Source organism: Salvelinus namaycush, chromosome 31 (assembly GCF_016432855.1).
Source record: "Salvelinus namaycush isolate Seneca chromosome 31, SaNama_1.0, whole genome shotgun sequence".
In the NCBI taxonomy this organism is placed as follows: domain Eukaryota; kingdom Metazoa; phylum Chordata; class Actinopteri; order Salmoniformes; family Salmonidae; genus Salvelinus; species Salvelinus namaycush.
The window spans coordinates 4,748,491-4,769,481 of NC_052337.1; the positions used below are offsets into that span (position 1 = coordinate 4,748,491).

A 20,991-nucleotide genomic window follows, 5' to 3' on the forward strand; every position below is an offset into this window, starting at 1 on the left:
CACTAATTATAATTCTCATCAGTGAATGTATTTAACCAGAATGTAATAATTTACATCAGATATATCTTCGCCCGTTGGATTATACAATATGTGCCAGGATGAGGAAAACAGAACATAACATCCTGAGGAAAATGTGGAAGCATTTTGATACATAACTCCAGTAGAATCATGAAATAAAAATATTTATAAATGTCAATAAAGAGAAGTAAAAAAAAGTCATGATAAAAGAAATACAAAACACCAGGCTCCTTGTTTTATTGTAAATTCAATATTGATTGAGAAGAAAAAAAGATTTCCAGTAAATTAAACAGAACAAAAGAAAATCTTCAAAGCTCTTCTATGTCCTGGCACCCCAATTGTGGAACCAGCTTCCCCCTGAAGCTAGGACAGCAAGAGTCCCTGCCCAACTTCCCAAAAACACTACCTCTTCAAAGATTACCTTAAATAATCCCACAACATCCCTCCTCCCACAATAGCTCATTCCCCCTTACAAGCTTTGCTGAGAGCTACTTCATTGAGGAAACATGTACTTATGTAGTGGTCCCACATAGCTATCTTAAGATGAATGCACTAACTGTAAGTCGCTCTGGATAAGAGCGTCTGATAAATGACAAAAATATGAATGTGTGTTTCAATCAAGTGGTTTTAAATATATTTTTCTTTACTTTCCAACATTGTTTAAAACTGATGTTTGTAATCAATTTACAATATGTTCAATCTTTAAATCTATACTGATCAGGTTTCTCGGTTTTAATAACACTTTTTAATGAGAGGAACTCCCAAGAAGCCACCGGTGCCAAGAGCAAAACACTAGCACCCCCCCCCCCCCCACAGCAGACAGTATCTCCTGAGGTCCAGAGTCAAATGCTCTATACACTCCACTGGTTGCTGATTGAGGTGACCGATCATTGTGACGATATGTCATAGTAGTAATCCCTCAGTCTCGGCTCAACAATCGCAAATCCAGGCCTTTCATCCGCCCTGTAGGAGATAAACAAACGATAAGTACACAGTATAGTGTACTATACCAGAGCCATAGCATCAACAAGATGCCAGATAAGCAACAATAATATCCAGATAGTAATTTCCACTTTTGCCTCAGAACAGTGGTGTAAATTACTTAAGTATAAATACTTTTAAGTACTACTTAAGTAGTTTTTTTTTGGTATCTGTACTTTACTATTTATATTGCTGACAACTTTTACTCCACTACATTCTTAAAGAAAATAATGTACTTTTTACTCCATACACTTTCCCTGATACCTAAAAGTAATTGTTACATTTAGACTGCTAAAGCAGGACAGAATTATGGCACCTGTCAATATACCACTTTGTCATCCCTACTGCCTCTGATCTGGCAGACTCACTAAACACAAATACTGTGTTTGTAAATGATGTCTGAGTGTGCCCCTGTCTCCGTAATTAAAAATAATACACAAATTGTGCCATCTGGTTTGCTTAATATCAGGAATTTGATGTATAGCATTTACTTTAACTTTGTATGAAAATGATGTACTTTTGCTACCACTGTACTTACGTACAATTAAAACCAGATACTTTTAGACTTACTCAAGTAGTATTTTACTGGGTAACTCACTTTTACTTGAGTCATTTTCTGTTAAGGTATCTTTACTTTTACTCAAGTATGACAATTGAGTAGTTTTTCCCACCACTGCCTCAGAACACAATATTGCTTGTAAGTTATGGGATAGTTCTGCTATCTCCCTTTCTCCATTGTCATACTGTATGGAAACTGTAACAAGGTTTTGGATTATCTTTTCTTCCCACAGATAGAACAGGTTTTTAGAAGAAACTGTAGCCTAAGGTCAGTGTTAGATTTGACCTCCTAACTACTGAACCAGGGTTAGATATTATTCATACTCATAGTTAGAATTATCTTCTGATTCTAGATCTGTAATTTGGGCTCCCTTCCTCACTCACTTGTATGTCCAGCACTTATTCATGAGGTCATACATCTCCGGGGGACAGTTGGGGGGGATGTCCATGCGCTCACCATTCTCGATCATCTGGATCACCTCATTTCCTTTCATGCCCTGGGGGGAACAGAGGGTGACATGATGACACCACTCACACACTGATGGCATACCAGACAGCGGCAGCACGTAGTGAATAGGGTGCCATTTTGGGACACAGGCAGACGTGTTGCAAAAGTGCTTAGACTGACTGCTACTACACAACAGGGGACTCAGACTATTAGAATAAGCCATCACTTAATGTGTCATTATGTCAAATAAAGGCCAACGGATGTGTTGTTCTCCCTGTATACACTGAGTGTACAAAACATTAAGAACACCTTCCTAATATTGAGTTGCGCACCCCCCCCCCCCCCCCCCCCCCCCCTGTGTTTGGCCTTCAGAACAGCCTCAATACGTCGGGGCATGGACTCTACAAGGCGTTGAAACCTTGACTCCAATGCTTCCCACAGTTGTGTCAAGTTAGCTGGATGTCCTTTGGGTGGATGACCATTCTTGATACACACAGGAAACTGTTGAGCTTGAAAAACCCAGCAGTTGCAATTCTTGATACAAACCGGTGCGTCACCATTACCATACCCCGTTCAAAGGCACGTGCCCATTCACCCTCTGACTAGCACACATACACAATCCATGTCTCAATTGTCTCAAGTCTTAACAATCCATCTTTAACCCATCTCCTCCCCTTCATCTACACTGATTGAAGTGGATTTAACAAGTGAAATCAACGAGGGATCATAGCCTTCACGTGGATTCACCTGGTCAGTCTATGTCATGGAAAGAGCAGTTCTCCATGTTTTGTACAGTCAGTATAAAAACTGAATTATTTCATCCTAGTCCTGGAGACTCACAGGGGGGCAGGCTTTTGTTCCAACGCAGTAGGTCTACTAGCATGCCTGCTTCTACTGATCTGGGGTTAGATGACAGTAGGTCTCCTAGCATGCCTGCCTCTACTGATCTGGGGTTAGATGACAGTAGGTCTACTAGCATGCCTGCCTCTACTGATCTGGGGTTAGATGACAGTAGGTCTACTAGCATGCCTGCTTCTACTGATCTGGGGTTAGATGACAGTAGGTCTACTAGCATGCCTGCCTCTACTGATCTGGGGTTAGATGACAGTAGGTCTACTAGCATGCCTGCCTCTACTGATCTGGGGTTAGATGACAGTAGGTCTCCTAGCATGTCTGCCTCTACTAATCTGGGGTTAGATGACAGTAGGTCTACTAGCATGCCTGCTTCAACTAATCTGGGGTTAGATGACAGTAGGTCTACTAGCATGCCTGTCTCTACTAATCTGGGGTTAGATGACAGTAGGTCTACTAGCATGCCTGTCTCTACTAATCTGGGGTTAGATGACAGTAGGTCTACTAGCATGCCTGCCTCTACTGATCTGGGGTTAGATGACAGTAGGTCTACTAGCATGCCTGCCTCTACTGATCTGGGGTTAGATGACAGTAGGTCTACTAGCATGCCTGCTTCTACTGATCTGGGGTTAGATGACAGTAGGTCTACTAGCATGCCTGCCTCTACTAATCTGGGGTTAGATGACAGTAGGTCTACTAGCATGCCTGCCTCTACTAATCTGGGGTTAGATGACAGTAGGTCTACTAGCATGCCTGCCTCTACTAATCTGGGGTTAGATGACAGTAGGTCTACTAGCATGCCTGCTTCTACTGATCTGGGGTTAGATGACAGTAGGTCTACTAGCATGCCTGCCTCTACTAATCTGGGGTTAGATGACAGTAGGTCTACTAGCATGCCTGCTTCTACTGATCTGGGGTTAGATGACAGTAGGTCTACTAGCATGCCTGCTTCTACTGATCTGGGGTTAGATGACAGTAGGTCTACTAGCATGCCTGCTTCAACTAATCTGGGGTTAGATGACAGTAGGTCTACTAGCATGCCTGCTTCAACTAATCTGGGGTTAGATGACAGTAGGTCTACTAGCATGCCTGCTTCTACTAATCTGGGGTTAGATGACAGTAGGTCTACTAGCATGCCTGCTTCAACTAATCTGGGGTTAGATGACAGTAGGTCTACTAGCATGTCTGCCTCTACTAATCTGGGGTTAGATGACAGTAGGTCTACTAGCATGCCTGCTTCTACTGATCTGGGGTTAGATGACAGTAGGTCTACTAGCATGCCTGCCTCTACTGATCTGGGGTTAGATGACAGTAGGTCTACTAGCATGCCTGTCTCTACTAATCTGGGGTTAGATGACAGTAGGTCTACTAGCATGCCTGTCTCTACTAATCTGGGGTTAGATGACAGTAGGTCTACTAGCATGCCTGCTTCTACTGATCTGGGGTTAGATGACAGTAGGTCTACTAGCATGCCTGCTTCTACTGATCTGGGGTTAGATGACAGTAGGTCTACTAGCATGCCTGCTTCAACTAATCTGGGGTTAGATGACAGTAGGTCTACTAGCATGCCTGCTTCAACTAATCTGGGGTTAGATGACAGTAGGTCTACTAGCATGCCTGCTTCTACTAATCTGGGGTTAGATGACAGTAGGTCTACTAGCATGCCTGCTTCAACTAATCTGGGGTTAGATGACAGTAGGTCTACTAGCATGTCTGCCTCTACTAATCTGGGGTTAGATGACAGTAGGTCTACTAGCATGCCTGCTTCTACTGATCTGGGGTTAGATGACAGTAGGTCTACTAGCATGCCTGCTTCTACTGATCTGGGGTTAGATGACAGTAGGTCTACTAGCATGCCTGCCTCTACTAATGTGGGGTTAGATGACAGTAGGTCTACTAGCATGCCTGCTTCTACTAATCTGGGGTTAGATGACAGTAGGTCTCCTAGCATGCCTGCTTCAACTAATCTGGGGTTAGATGACAGTAGGTCTCCTAGCATGCCTGCTTCAACTAATCTGGGGTTAGATGACAGTAGGTCTACTAGCATGCCTGCTTCAACTAATCTGGGGTTAGATGACAGTAGGTCTCCTAGCATGCCTGCTTCAACTAATCTGGGGTTAGATGACAGTAGGTCTACTAGCATGCCTGCTTCTACTGATCTGGGGTTAGATGACAGTAGGTCTACTAGCATGCCTGCTTCTACTAATCTGGGGTTAGATGACAGTAGGTCTCCTAGCATGCCTGCTTCTACTGATCTGGGGTTAGATGACAGTAGGTCTACTAGCATGCCTGCCTCTACTAATCTGGGGTTAGATGACAGTAGGTCTACTAGCATGCCTGCCTCTACTAATCTGGGGTTAGATGACAGTAGGTCTCCTAGCATGCCTGCTTCAACTAATCTGGGGTTAGATGACAGTAGGTCTACTAGCATGCCTGCTTCTACTAATCTGGGGTTAGATGACAGTAGGTCTCCTAGCATGCCTGCTTCTGCTGATCTGGGGTTAGATGACAGTAGGTCTACTAGCATGCCTGCCTCTACTAATCTAGGGTTAGATGACAGTAGGTCTACTAGCATGCCTGCCTCTACTGATCTGGGGTTAGATGACAGTAGGTCTACTAGCATGCCTGCCTCTACTAATCTGGGGTTAGATGACAGTAGGTCTACTAGCATGCCTGCCTCTACTGATCTGGGGTTAGATGACAGTAGGTCTACTAGCATGCCTGCCTCTACTGATGTGGGGTTAGATGACAGTAGGTCTACTAGCATGCCTGCTTCTACTAATCTGGGGTTAGATGACAGTAGGTCTCCTAGCATGCCTGCTTCAACTAATCTGGGGTTAGATGACAGTAGGTCTACTAGCATGCCTGCTTCAACTAATCTGGGGTTAGATGACAGTAGGTCTACTAGCATGCCTGCTTCTACTAATCTGGGGTTAGATGACAGTAGGTCTACTAGCATGCCTGCTTCTACTGATCTGGGGTTAGATGACAGTAGGTCTACTAGCATGCCTGCTTCTACTAATCTGGGGTTAGATGACAGTAGGTCTCCTAGCATGCCTGCTTCTACTGATCTGGGGTTAGATGACAGTAGGTCTACTAGCATGCCTGCCTCTACTGATCTGGGGTTAGATGACAGTAGGTCTACTAGCATGCCTGCCTCTACTAATCTGGGGTTAGATGACAGTAGTTCTCCTAGCATGCCTGCTTCAACTAATCTGGGGTTAGATGACAGTAGGTCTACTAGCATGCCTGCTTCTACTAATCTGGGGTTAGATGACAGTAGGTCTCCTAGCATGCCTGCTTCTACTGATCTGGGGTTAGATGACAGTAGGTCTACTAGCATGCCTGCCTCTACTAATCTGGGGTTAGATGACAGTAGGTCTACTAGCATGCCTGCCTCTACTAATGTGGGGTTAGATGACAGTAGGTCTACTAGCATGCCTGCTTCTACTGATCTGGGGTTAGATGACAGTAGGTCTACTAGCATGCCTGCTTCTACTGATCTGGGGTTAGATGACAGTAGGTCTACTAGCATGCCTGCTTCAACTAATCTGGGGTTAGATGACAGTAGGTCTACTAGCATGCCTGCTTCAACTAATCTGGGGTTAGATGACAGTAGGACTACTAGCATGCCTGCTTCAACTAATCTGGGGTTAGATGACAGTAGGTCTACTAGCATGCCTGCTTCAACTAATCTGGGGTTAGATGACAGTAGGTCTACTAGCATGCCTGCCTCTACTGATCTGGGGTTAGATGACAGTAGGTATCCTAGCATGTCTGCCTCTACTAATCTGGGGTTAGATGACAGTAGGTCTACTAGCATGCCTGCTTCTACTGATCTGGGGTTAGATGACAGTAGGTCTCCTAGCATACCTGCTTCAACTAATCTGGGGTTAGATGACAGTAGGTCTACTAGCATGCCTGCCTCTACTAATCTGGGGTTAGATGACAGTAGGTCTACTAGCATGCCTGCCTCTACTGATCTGGGGTTAGATGACAGTAGGTCTACTAGCATGCCTGCCTCTACTAATCTAGGGTTAGATGACAGTAGGTCTACTAGCATGCCTGCCTCTACTGATCTGGGGTTAGATGACAGTAGGTCTACTAGCATGCCTGCTTCTACTGATCTGGGGTTAGATGACAGTAGGTCTACTAGCATGCCTGCCTCTACTAATCTGGGGTTAGATGACAGTAGGTCTACTAGCATGCCTGCCTCTACTGATCTGGGGTTAGATGACAGTAGGTCTACTAGCATGCCTGCTTCTACTGATCTGGGGTTAGATGACAGTAGGTCTACTAGCATGTCTGCCTCTTCTAATCTGGGGTTAGACAATTGTCGAAGCATGATTATAAAATAACCCTTTATGAAAATGATTTAAATAACAAAGTAACAACCAATGTACTAGGTAATGTACCTTGTATGGTGACGTAATGTACCTTGTACGGTGACGTAATGTACCTTGTATGGTGATGTAATGTTCCTTGTACGGTGATGTAATGTACCTTGTATGGTGATGTAATGTTCCTTGTACGGTGATGTAATGTACCTTGTACGGTGACGTAATGTACCTTGTATGGTGACGTAATGTACCTTTTATGGTGATGTAATGTTCCTTGTACGGTGATGTAATGTACCTTGTACGGTGACGTAATGTACCTTGTACGGTGACGTAATGTACCTTGTACGGTGACGTAATGTACCTTGTACGGTGACGTAATGTACCTTGTACGGTGACGTAATGTACCTTGTACGGTGACGTAATGTACCTTGTGTGGTGACGTAATGTACCTTGTACGGTGACGTAATGTACCTTGTACGGTGACGTAATGTACCTTGTACGGTGACGTAATGTATCTTGTACGGTGATGTAATGTACCTTGTATGGTGACGTAATGTACCTTGTACGGTGACGTAATGTACCTTGTATGGTGATGTCATTTATCTTGTATGGTGACGTAATGTACCTTGTATGGTGACGTAATGTACCTTGTGTGGTGACGTAATGTACCTTGTATGGTGATGTCATTTATCTTGTATGGTGATGTAATGTACCTTGTACGGTGACGCAATGTACCTTGTACGGTGACGTAATGTACCTTGTACGGTGACGTAATGTACCTTGTACGGTGACGTAATGTACCTTGTACGGTGACGTAATGTACCTTGTACGGTGACGTAATGTACCTTGTACGGTGACGTAATGTACCTTGTACGGTGATGTCATTTATCTTGTATGGTGATGTCATTTATCTTGTATGGTGATGTAATGTACCTTGTATGGTGACGTAATGTACCTTGTATGGTGACGTAATGTACCTTGTACGGTGACGTAATGTACCTTGTACGGTGACGTAATGTACCTTGTACGGTGACGTAATGTACCTTGTACGGTGACGTAATGTACCTTGTATGGTGATGTAATGTACCTTGTATGGTGATGTAATGTACCTTGTATGGTGACGTAATGTACCTTGTATGGTGATGTCATTTATCTTGTATGGTGATGTAATGTACCTTGTACGGTGACGTAATGTACCTTGTACGGTGACGTAATGTACCTTGTACGGTGACGTAATGTACCTTGTGCGGTGATGTAATGTACCTTGTATGGTGACGTAATGTATCTTGTATGGTGATGTAATGTACCTTGTATGGTGACGTAATGTACCTTGTGTGGTGACGTAATGTACCTTGTATGGTGATGTCATTTATCTTGTATGGTGATGTAATGTACTTTGTATGGTGACGTAATGTACCTTGTACGGTGACGTAATGTACCTTGTACGGTGACGTAATGTACCTTGTACGGTGACGTAATGTACCTTGTACGGTGACGTAATGTACCTTGTACGGTGACGTAATGTACCTTGTACGGTGACGTAATGTACCTTGTACGGTGACGTAATGTACCTTGTGTGGTGATGTAATGTACCTTGTATGGTGACGTAATGTATCTTGTATGGTGATGTAATGTACCTTGTATGGTGACGTAATGTACCTTGTGTGGTGACGTAATGTATCTTGTACGGTGATGTCATTTATCTTGTATGGTGATGTCATTTATCTTGTATGGTGATGTAATGTACCTTGTACGGTGACGTAATGTACCTTGTATGGTGACGTAATGTACCTTGTACGGTGACGTAATGTACCTTGTGCGGTGATGTAATGTACCTTGTATGGTGACGTAATGTATCTTGTATGGTGATGTAATGTACCTTGTATGGTGACGTAATGTACCTTGTGTGGTGACGTAATGTACCTTGTATGGTGATGTCATTTATCTTGTATGGTGATGTAATGTACTTTGTATGGTGACGTAATGTACCTTGTACGGTGACGTAATGTACCTTGTACGGTGACGTAATGTACCTTGTACGGTGACGTAATGTACCTTGTACGGTGACGTAATGTACCTTGTACGGTGACGTAATGTACCTTGTACGGTGACGTAATGTACCTTGTACGGTGACGTAATGTACCTTGTACGGTGACGTAATGTACCTTGTGTGGTGACGTAATGTACCTTGTGTGGTGACGTAATGTATCTTGTATGGTGATGTAATGTACCTTGTATGGTGACGTAATGTACCTTGTGTGGTGACGTAATGTATCTTGTACGGTGATGTCATTTATCTTGTATGGTGATGTCATTTATCTTGTATGGTGATGTAATGTACCTTGTATGGTGACGTAATGTACCTTGTACGGTGATGTAATGTACCTTGTATGGTTACGTAATGTACCTTGTGTGGTGACGTAATGTATCTTGTACGGTGATGTCATTTATCTTGTATGGTGATGCAATGTACCTTGTATGGTGACGTAATGTACCTTGTATGGTGACGTAATGTACCTTGTGTGGTGACGTAATGTATCTTGTACGGTGATGTCATTTATCTTGTACGGTGATGTAATGTACCTTGTATGGTGACGTGATGTACCTTGTATGGTGACGTAATGTACCTTGTATGGTGACGTAATGTACCTTGTATGGTGACGTAATGTACCTTGTACGGTGACGTAATGTACCTTGTACGGTGACGTAATGTACCTTGTACGGTGACGTAATGTACCTTGTACGGTGACGTAATGTACCTTGTACGGTGACGTAATGTACCTTGTACGGTGACGTAATGTACCTTGTACGGTGACGTAATGTACCTTGTGCGGTGATGTAATGTACCTTGTGTGGTGATGTAATGTACCTTGTATGGTGACGTAATGTATCTTGTATGGTGATGTAATGTACCTTGTATGGTGACGTAATGTACCTTGTGTGGTGACGTAATGTATCTTGTATGGTGATGTAATGTACTTTGTATGGTGACGTAATGTACCTTGTATGGTGACGTAATGTACCTTGTATGGTGACGTAATGTACCTTGTATGGTGACGTAATGTACCTTGTATGGTGACGTAATGTACCTTGTATGGTGATATACTGTACCTTGTATGGTGATGTCATTTATCTTGTATGGTGATGTAATGTACTTTGTATGGTGACGTAATGTACCTTGTATGGTGATATACTGTACCTTGTATGGTTTCATCCCTAGCGTGTACGCCTCCCACATCAGGACCCCAAAGCTCCACACGTCACTCTTACAGGAGAACTTGAAATAGTTCATACACTCTGGGGCGTACCATTTCACTGGCCACTTCCCATGGCCTTTTGCCTAGAGAGCAGGGTCGAATCAAACATCAGGGAATGGATTAATCCTAACCCTAGAGAGTCGGGTTGAATCAAACATCAGGGAATGGATTAATCCTAACCCTAGAGAGCAGGGTCGAATCAAACATCAGGGAATGGATTAATCCTAACCCTAGAGAGCAGGGTCGAATCAAACATCAGGGAATGGATTAATCCTAACCCTAGAGAGCAGGGTCGAATCAAACATCAGGGAATGGATTAATCCTAACCCTAGAGAGCAGGGTCGAATCAAACATCAGGGAATGGATTAATCCTAACCCTAGAGAGCAGGGTCGAATCAAACATCAGGGAATGGATTAATCCTAACCCTAGAGAGCAGGGTCGAATCAAACATCAGGGAATGGATTAATCCTAACCCTAGAGAGCAGGGTCAATGCAAACATCAGGGAATGGATTTCAGTTTCCCCTCCCCACTCAGACCACTGACTGGAAGTCCTAGCTAAATTCTTGCTTGAGAAATTGCTCTTTGCTAAGAAGCTATTTTTGTTTGTTTTTATTCAAAATTGTCAAAAATAAATCACAGTAAGGTATCTACTTGTTACTCAGAAATTATTTTATATTGAAATTACTGTAGAACTGTTCACCCGACTGTCATTGTGGACAGAGTCTCTCTTGAAATATGCTTTTATCTGGATCAATAAAGGTTCAATAGAGTTTTCCTAGAGTTCAATAAGGTCAAAACTCAGTTGATGTGCCAATCATTTCCTCTTTTAGGATAACTTTTTAGGAGTTCCAAACTCCTTTCATACTGTATTCGATCGATCTGACAGGACAATTAGAAGTAAAAATCGGGGATAGACTTTAGAAGATGAGGCACAGATAGTCTGAACTTCGCCAAGGGGGTAAGGGCACGACAATAATTATATCTGAATTGAATACCTTATAGTAGTTCTCCTCCTCTGTGAGAGCCTTGGACAGACCAAAGTCGCTGATCTTGGCATAGTGCTGGGTGACCAGCAGCACGTTCCTGGCCGCAAGGTCCCTGTGCACAAAGTTGTGCTCCTCCAGGTACTTCATGCCCATAGAAACCTGGTGCACCAGCTCTGTGATGTTCTTAATGGAGATCTGTCTGTGGACAGGATCAATGGCTGTAAGTGACACTGAACACTGAATTATACTGTATCTCAGGTGTAAAACTCCAGTCCTCGAGGACCGAGTGTCTGCAGGTTTTCGCTTCTCCCTTCTACTTGATTGATCAATTAAGGTCCCTGATGAGTTAGGAACTCCCCTCACCTGATTATCTAGGTCTTAAATTATGAGTTAGGAACTCCCCTCACCTGATTATCTAGGTCTTAATTGATGAGTTAGGAACTCCCCTCACCTGGTTGTCTAGGTCTCAGTTGATGAGTTAGGAACTCCCCTCACCCGGTTGTCTAGGTCTTAATTGATGAGTTAGGAACTCCCCTCACCTGGTTGTCTAGGTCTCAGTTGATGAGTTAGGAACTCCCCTCACCCGGTTGTCTAGGTCTTAATTGATGAGTTAGGAACTCCCCTCACCCGGTTGTCTAGGTCTTAATTGATGAGTTAGGAACTCCCCTCACCTGGTTGTCTAGGTCTCAGTTGATGAGTTAGGAACTCCCTTCACCTGGTTGTCTAGGTCTCAGTTGATGAGTTAGGAACTCCCCTCACCCGGTTGTCTAGGTCTTAATTGATGAGTTAGGAACTCCCCTCACCTGGTTGTCTAGGTCTCAGTTGATGAGTTAGGAACTCCCTTCACCTGGTTGTCTAGGTCTCAGTTGATGAGTTAGGAACTCCCCTCACCCGGTTGTCTAGGTCTTAATTGATGAGTTAGGAACTCCCCTCACCTGGTTGTCTAGGTCTCAGTTGATGAGTTAGGAACTCCCCTCACCCGGTTGTCTAGGTCTTAATTGATGAGTTAGGAACTCCCCTCACCCGGTTGTCTAGGTCTTAATTGATGAGTTAGGAACTCCCCTCACCTGGTTGTCTAGGTCTCAGTTGATGAGTTAGGAACTCCCCTCACCTGGTTGTCTAGGTCTTCATTGATGAGTGAGGAACTCCCCTCAGCTGGTTGTCTAGGTCTTAAATGATGAGTTAGGAACTCCCTTCACCTGGTTGTCTAGGTCTCAGTTGATGAGTTAGGAATTCCCCTCACCTGATTATCTAGGTCTTAATTGATGAGTTAGGAACTCCCTTCACCTGGTTGTCTAGGTCTCAGTTGATGAGTTAGGAACTCCCCTCACCTGGTTGTCTAGGTCTCAGTTGATGAGTTAGGAACTCCCCTCACCTGGTTGTCTAGGTCTCAGTTGATGAGTTAGGAACTCCCCTCACCCGGTTGTCTAGGTCTCAGTTGATGAGTTAGGAACTCCCTTCACCTGGTTGTCTAGGTCTCAGTTGATGAGTTAGGAACTCCCCTCACCTGGTTGTCTAGGTCTCAGTTGATGAGTTAGGAACTCCCCTCACCTGGTTGTCTAGGTCTCAGTTGATGAGTTAGGAACTCCCCTCACCTGGTTGTCTATGACTTAATTGGACACAAATTGAAAGGAAAAAACAAAAACCAGCAGACACTAGGCCCTCCATGGAATGAGTTTGACACCTCTGTGTGTAGCTCTAAGATTATGGTTTTGGGTTCTAAGGGAGAGGGAAGGAAGAAATCCCTTAGAACCCAAAATCAAATATCACTTGTACGCCGGCCAGCTTCACCATTTAGCCAGCTTCGCATAAATGTTAACGATCTGTCATGAAAGGCTGGAAGTAATATTGGAGTGGGAAGGTTGTGATGTGTAAATGGTATTAGTGAAGACAGGATGTTTAACCATATTGGTGTATAGGGTGCTAGCCTAGGAGGCTGAGGCGTGGTCCTGTGGCCCATTGTGACATAGCTACGTGGCTCTGTAACCCCCGTCTGCATGGGTTGAACAGCCTGACCGCGCACCTCCCAAAAATTCTGCGTAGGCGGCTGCCATTCAACTACTTAAATGTGATGATGGATAAATAGCTTTAGCCGCGGTGAGAACTCGAAAACTATGAATGCCAACAGACAAATATTCTAGAACAAATTCGGTTTGGATGTTTTAAAACGTAGGTTTGTGATTTGGCCTTACACCATAATTGTCAGACTGATGGAAGTACAGTACATACCGAAGAGTGAGACTGACTGGGGAACTTACTTGTGCCTCTGGAGGTACTTGTGGAGCGGCCCCAGTTCGGCCAGCTCCATGACCAGCATGAGGCTCTCGGCCTCGCAGATGCCAATCATGCGGACGATGTAGGGGTTGTCCAGCTGCTGCATGACGTTGGCTTCCCGCAGCATCTCCTCCTTCACTGCTGGGTTGTTGTCGTCATTCTTGAGGATCTTCACTGCCACCGGCTTCTCTGTCCTGGGGAGATGGAGAGATGACATCACTGCTTAGTGGAAAGCTAATGGCCAGCATATTTTTTATGATGATGTTGACGTGATGTTTTTGAGAATGTGCATTGTGCACTTTACTTACCTTCTATGTAACTTTGTACTATTGTTGCTGCTAATGTTGATAATTAGTATTGGTATATTTACAGTATTTTGATGGCTGCCATGCCTGAAGCACTAGCATTGTATGTAGTACCTGTGTGTGCAGTATCTCAGTATCATTGTGATTTAATGTGTTTTTTAAAATATGTTTTTTTTTACATCTTATGTGGTGCTCCTTGATGCAAAACCAATTTCCCTCTGGGATAAATAAAGTTGAAACTTGAATTTGAAGCTAGCTACTTTATAGCCAACTGAAATACTAGCTGTTACATACAAGTTTAGCGGTTATAGTTTTGTTATTTTTTTTCTTTACCTTTATTTTGACAGGGAGGGATGCTATTAGTGACATCAATAATTTCAGGTTATTTCCCCAATGTGAGAGGCTAGCTAGTTGTCTGACCTCTGCTGCAGCATACTAGCTAGCAGTGTTGTAAGCCAGTCTACAGTCGTTCTCAAGACCACAAATTGAGTGTCTCGGTCTTGTCTTGGTGTCAGATACATTTTTACCTGGTCTTAACTCGGCCTCGGACAATGAGGACTCATTATTTTCCGAGACCAGCCAAAACCAGCGGAGTCAGTCAGAGCATGAAATCGCTTCGCCTGGCCAAATACCCACACTCCTTTGATGACAAATGAATATCTTATTGCCTATGAAACCTTGGCTTCCTGTTTTACTGGTAACATTACTGTCCTTTTCTTTCATTTAAAAATATTCTCAAACTTGTCGCTCTCGTCAGAATTTCCTTAATTTGCTGTTAGGGAAGAGTGGGGCAAATTGTTTGAAAGTTGGGCGCTCACTATTAGTAAGACAGGGGGAAGTTGTAACATACAGTACCAATGAAAAGTTTGGACACAACTACTCATTCAAGGGTTTTTCCTTTTTTTTGTTGTTGCTATTTTCTACAAAGTAGCCACCCTTTGCTTTGATGACAGCTTTGCACACTCTTGGCATTCTCTCAACCAGCTTCATGAGGTAGTCACCTGGAATGCATTTAAATTAACAGGTGTGCCTTGTTAAAAGTTAATTTATGGAATTTATTTCCTTCTTAATGCGTTTGAGCCAATCAGTTGTGTTGTGACAAAGTAGGGGTGGTATACTGACGATAGCCCTATTTGGTAAAATACCAAGTCCATATTATGGCAAGAAGAGCTCAAATAAGCAAAGAGAAATGACAGTCCATCATTACTTTAAGACATGAAGGTCAGTCAATCCGGACATTTTCAAGAACTTTGAACGTTTCTTCAAGTGCAGTCGCAAAAACCATCAGAGCTATGATGAAACTGGCTCTCATGAGGAACGTCACAAGAAAGAAAGACCCCAAGTTACCTCTGCTGCAGAAGATAAGTTCATTAGTGTTACCAGCCTCAGAAATTGCAGCCCAAATAAATGCTTTACAGAGTTCAAGTAACAGACACATCTCAACATCAACTGTTCAGAGGAGACTGCGTGAATCAGGCCTTCATGGTCGAATTGCTGCAAAGAAACCACTACTAAAAGACACCAATAAGAATAAGAGACTTGCTTGGGCCAAGAAACATGAGCAATGGACATTAGACCTGTGGACATCTGTCCTTTGGTCTGATGAGTCCAAATTGCCTACGCAGAGTAGGTGAACAGATGATCTCTGCATGTATGTTTCCCACCGTGAAGCACGGAGGAGGAGGTGTGATGGTGTGGGGGGTGCTTTGCTGGTGACACTGTCTGTGATTTATTTAGAATTCAAGGCACACTTAACCAGCATGGATACCACAGCATTGTGCAGCAATACACCATCCCATCTGGTTTGGGCTTAGTGGGACTATCATTTGTTTTTCAACTGGACAATGACCCAACACACCTCCAGGCTGTGTAAGGGCTATTTGACCAAGAAGGAGAGTGATGGAGTGCTGCATCAGATGACCTGGCCTCCACAATCACCCGACCTCAACCCAATTGAGATGGTTTGGGATGAGTTGGACCGCACAGTGAAGGAAAAGCAGCAAACAAGTGCTCAGCATATGTGGGAACTCCTTCAAGACTATTGGAAAAGCATTCCAGGTGAAGCTGGTTGAGAGAATGCCAAGAGTGTGAAAAGCTGTCATCAAGCAAAGGGTGGATACTTTGAAGAATCTCAAATATTTTGATTGGTTACTACATGATTCCATATATGTTATTTCATAGTTTTGATGTCTTCACTATTATTCTACAATGTAGAAAAATAAAGAAAAACCCTTGAATGAGAAGTGCGTCCAAAATTTTGACTGGCACTGTATACTATATATATATATATATATATATATATATATATATATATATATATATATATATATATTAAATCTATTATAAACCTGTTTGTGTTAGTGATAACTATTTCTGTAATTGCCCTCATCATACATGTATTTCACCATTCTTAATGTCAAAAGAATACATATGTTTCTCTGAAATATGAACACAGAAAAACTGGTCATTTTAACTCTTATTAATGTTAAATTAGCTACCAGATGCTACTGCAGCGGAGGTCAGCTAACCGTATCTAGCTTAGCCTTATGCAGTGACATCACCTGCATTAAGACATGATATAATTGTTGTCACTGAACTATGGCATCTGGTTTAATTATATATTTTTAAAGTATGGGAAATATTATGAATCATAATCATATTAAGTTGTATTGTTATTGGACTATCCCTTACATTTGTTTTTAAGAATATGAAATTGGAAACAGCAATTCATATTTTCCTTTTAAGCTGTGAAGGTTACGTACTTCCTCATTTTGTAGATGCCCTTCATGACAGTCCCAAAGTTCCCAGAGCCCAACTCTCCATCTTCCAGGAAGAGCTGTTTGCGGTCCACAGTGGAGGTCCTCAGCTCGTCTGGGTCAGCGTAAGGACTCTCGTACACCTCTGTGTCCATTGGCATGGACTCTGAGACAGGACACACACCCCGTACAGTGGGATAACATCAATTTCGATTCAATTCAATACAACTTTGGGCTGCAGCAGTACATCAAAATATATATCTCACGAATACAAGAGTGGGCCACTCCAATCAGGATTTGTCTCAAAAGTTATGACCCCTCCCATCACTCACCTTTGCTGACCATATTATTTGGAGCCCTGGTGTCATAAGGGTTGAGGTTATCTGTGGTTTTGCTGTGAGAGGCACCCCTGTCCTATTACAGGATACAATAAGAGAGGGGTCAAGGTACAAATAATATTGATGGTACATAGATAATTTGGAGAGAACACTGCCGGAATGTAACCTGAAATGGTTTGATTGGTTGGTTGATTGATTGACACACAGAAGCATAAACGCCCCTTGACCCTCTCAAGCAGAACACCAATCTCTGTCTTCTTCATGGACCACTTATTACAGTGAATCAAAATACACCACTGTTGATGTGGTTGACATTTGTGTGGTTTTTAAATGGGAGCTTCACATAGTTTGGTATGTTGTTTGTCACCTTCAGAATACTTTGAATATCTTTTTTTGGTAGTGCATGAAAGACATTTTTTTCTCCAAATTCACACATCTCACTGTAGATGATGTCATCAGGTGATTTTAAAGGTGAAAGGTGGGGTGGGTCACTGGAGATTACTATCGAGTAAAAACAATTTTCTCTCATTTCAATGTGGTTTTCCAAATGGAGTTCAACTCTAATTCCAGTGTGTGTACTCTAAATTAGACATGGCCAGAGCAAGGAGTTTGGGTAGCCAGGCGTGTTATATCAATGTAGGTCTACAATGTAGATATACAACTGAACCCATTTTTTTTTACATTGATTTGTGTCTCAGTGTGCGTGTCACTGCAATTACAAGGGAATCCATGAAGGAGAAGAGACTCTGCATCAACAACAACAAAGTAAATGGAATGAATGATTCACGCAGAAGGTAAAAGGGAAAACCAAGGGCAGATGTCAGGAACTTTAAACACATGCGTTTGAAGGAGGGCTACGGGAACAAATGTAACCAAGAGCCAGCTCACTGACCATTTTGTCCCTTACCCCTGCTTTAAGGCATGGCATGCCTAAATTAGGAAGCGTTCATTAGCTTAACTACCACTTGAGAAATGTAATCCCATGGGACTGAACACCAAGAACTGAACTGGTTCACTTCCTCACAACTTCATCTCTATGGAAACAACATCACATTTTTTGCAATGATAAACAACTGTCTACACTACGGAGTACTATGAGACTTTAATGTTTTCATAAGGGTTTTGTAATTACCCAAAGTGACCTCGAGGTGGCGTACAAGTTCTAATAGACTGTAATGATGTCTGTTTCACTCAGGTTAGTCCTCAATTATTAAATGTTAAAACAAAATTTAAAAAGAGTAAAGATCCTTGGATAAAGGAAGATTGTATCACTTTATAAACTGTGAATTTCCAAGAAATTATATGAAGTTCTTGTCAAGAAAGACAATTAATTCTCACAGTTGGAGATCATGATGAATAAACATGAACATCAACCAGAAGTAATTCTACGAGTCAATTGTAATATTTAATTCAATTTAAAAATCATAAGTGTGAAATTCCAAATATTGTCTGAACATATTGCGTTGATGAGTAATTAGTTTATTTATTATCATGGGCCTTTCTCAAAATCATGTAGCACAGTGATACTATATTAAAGGTACACTCACCAAGATGACATCAGTCACACCAAGGTGACTTCCTACTTACAGACAACAACATAATCACAATTAAAATCTGACTAGACTGCCATTAATGGGCCTTCACAATTTGCGCTCTCCCATTTCCACATTGGCAAGATGTTAGTTTGTAAGTAGTAAGACCTGTCGTGTATGATGATGTCAGTCATGCAGGCTGTCTCTTTAAGGGCTCGATTAACTTCGTATCGCAGAATCGCTATAACGTTCACGGTAAACGCTGCATATGCCGGATTCAATAGGAAATTACCTCCTTTAGATTTAAATAGCTCTATAGCACAGAACTTCCACGATACGGATTTAATCGAGCCTGAGTCAGTCGGCTACATTCAATTGCTTACATTTCTAAGGTCATCTATTCACACTTTTAATTTCTTGGGGGAATGTGAGAGGGATATGAATGGAGGAAAGAGTGCAGGTAAATTTCAGAGAGGGGTGTTAGTATGTAGCAATCCACACTTTAGCAAAAATCACACTTTTGAGTGTTAAGGGTTGGGGGATGCACGAGGCCTACTGTACCACTGTAGGGGTTAAGAGGGGGGAGGAGGTGTGTTAGGGCACCTTTTTTCGACCAGGTATGGGTATGGAGTAGGATTTGATTCTGGTGAGCATTCCACCTGCCGCTTCCAATAGCTAGAAACCACAGTTTCAGAGAGGGTCATGTTATTAAGGGAAATGGTTATTTAAAGTCTGTTTAGTTGAGGGGGAAAATGTTAGCTCACATATGAACAAAAGGTGCAACGCTGAAACACTTTTTCCCTCATCGGAAAACTCTGCAAACAATGCATTCTTTGTTTTTGTTTTTCATTTTCCATGTATTCCTGTAACATTTGATCATTTAACGACACCGGGTTGGAATTCAATCAAATCTGCAAAGTGAAAACCTGCACTGTGTGGGGTAAAAGCATTATTTCTGTTTCACATTCAAGCTCATTTTTAAGTAATGTTATCATTTATACAGTGTTTACTGGGTGAAACCAAACTAAACTCATTAAGATTTTTTTAAGTTAAAATGTTCTCATGTATGGAAAAAGACATGGATGATTATTTAGCCAGATAAAACTTCCTACTGGGGATTATGGGCTGTTTAAAGATAAACCGAACCATGGATTACAGTTTCTCATGGCCCGTAGACTACCTTCAGGGTGAGGACCCATCTAACATCAAGTTGTAAAACCCTGAACTTCCCCTTTTAATAAAGTATTTCACAAAGATGAGGGAAGGTAAGCATTTGGGAAATTCCTTCTCAGTATTTTATCATGAAGTACAGTACAGTGTGAAAATGATCATGTGAAAACTTGATCGATAGGATGTGTGCTTGTTTGATAAAGTAAAGGGCAATAAAGTTTGTAAAAAAACAACACATTCTGTATTATTGAAGACTAGACCAAACACCAGATTGATGCATGAAAAAGCTCATAGGCTTGCCTTCAGAAAGTGTTTCACACCCCTTGACCTTTCCACATTTTGTTGTGTTACAGCCTGAATTTTCAATTGATTGAACTGAGTGGCCTAGTTACAGTTTTGGCTTAAATCGGCTTGAAAATCTATGGCAAGACTTGCATATGGCTGTCTAGCAATGATCAACCAACTCTTCAAACAGGGCTTGAGGAATGTTTTAAAGAATAATGGGCAAATATTGCACAATCCAGGTGCGCAAAGCTCATAAAGACTTACCAGAAAGACACACAGCTGTAATTGCTGCCAAAGGTGATTCTAACATGTATTGACTAAAAGGGTGTCTAATTTTCCATGAATAAACATTAACAAAGTATAGAATTTTTCTTCCACTTTGACATTAGAGTATTTTGTGTAGATTGTTGACAAAAAAACTTAACAATACAAAATATGGAAAAGGTCAAGGGGTGTGAATACTTTCTGAAGGCACTGCAATAAGGAAGTACTGTAAGTGATGTGTAATATGTCAGCATTATATAGTGTAGTAGAGGGTATTATATAGTGAAGTAGAGGGTATTATATAGTGTAGTAGAGGGTATTATATAGTGTAGTAGAGGGTATTATATAGTGTAGTAGAGGGTATTATATAGTGAGGTAGAGGGTATTATATAGTGAAGTAGAGGGTATTATATAGTGAAGTAGAGGGTATTATATAGTGTAGTAGAGGGTATTATATAGTGTAGTAGAGGGTATTATATAGTGTAGTAGAGGGTATTATATAGTGAAGTAGAGGGTATTATATAGTGAAGTAGAGGGTATTATATAGTGTAGTAGAGGGTATTATATAGTGTAGTAGAGGGTATTATATAGTGTAGTAGAGGGTATTATATAGTGTAGTAGAGGG

At 42.1% G+C, this 20,991-nt stretch overlaps 1 protein-coding gene across 2 annotated transcripts in view; it reads right to left on the reverse strand.

The window, feature by feature from the left end:
- Nucleotides 1-231: 231 nt before the first annotated feature.
- The window catches only part of syk (spleen tyrosine kinase), a 36,866-nt gene continuing 16,106 nt past the window's right edge, over nt 232-20,991 (reverse strand). Inside the window, exons 7-14 of one of the 2 annotated variants that reach the window (XM_038970783.1) lie at nt 19,251-19,322; nt 17,110-17,191; nt 16,784-16,943; nt 13,701-13,910; nt 11,452-11,641; nt 10,397-10,537; nt 1,942-2,054; nt 232-981 (exon numbers count right to left, since the gene is read on the reverse strand). In XM_038970783.1, coding sequence (XP_038826711.1) covers nt 906-981; nt 1,942-2,054; nt 10,397-10,537; nt 11,452-11,641; nt 13,701-13,910; nt 16,784-16,943; nt 17,110-17,191; nt 19,251-19,322 — 1,044 coding nt within the window. In that variant the 3' untranslated portion in view covers nt 232-905. The remainder of the gene's footprint in view (nt 982-1,941; nt 2,055-10,396; nt 10,538-11,451; nt 11,642-13,700; nt 13,911-16,783; nt 16,944-17,109; nt 17,192-19,250; nt 19,323-20,991) is intronic. The other variant, XM_038970784.1, reaches the window with a different exon arrangement.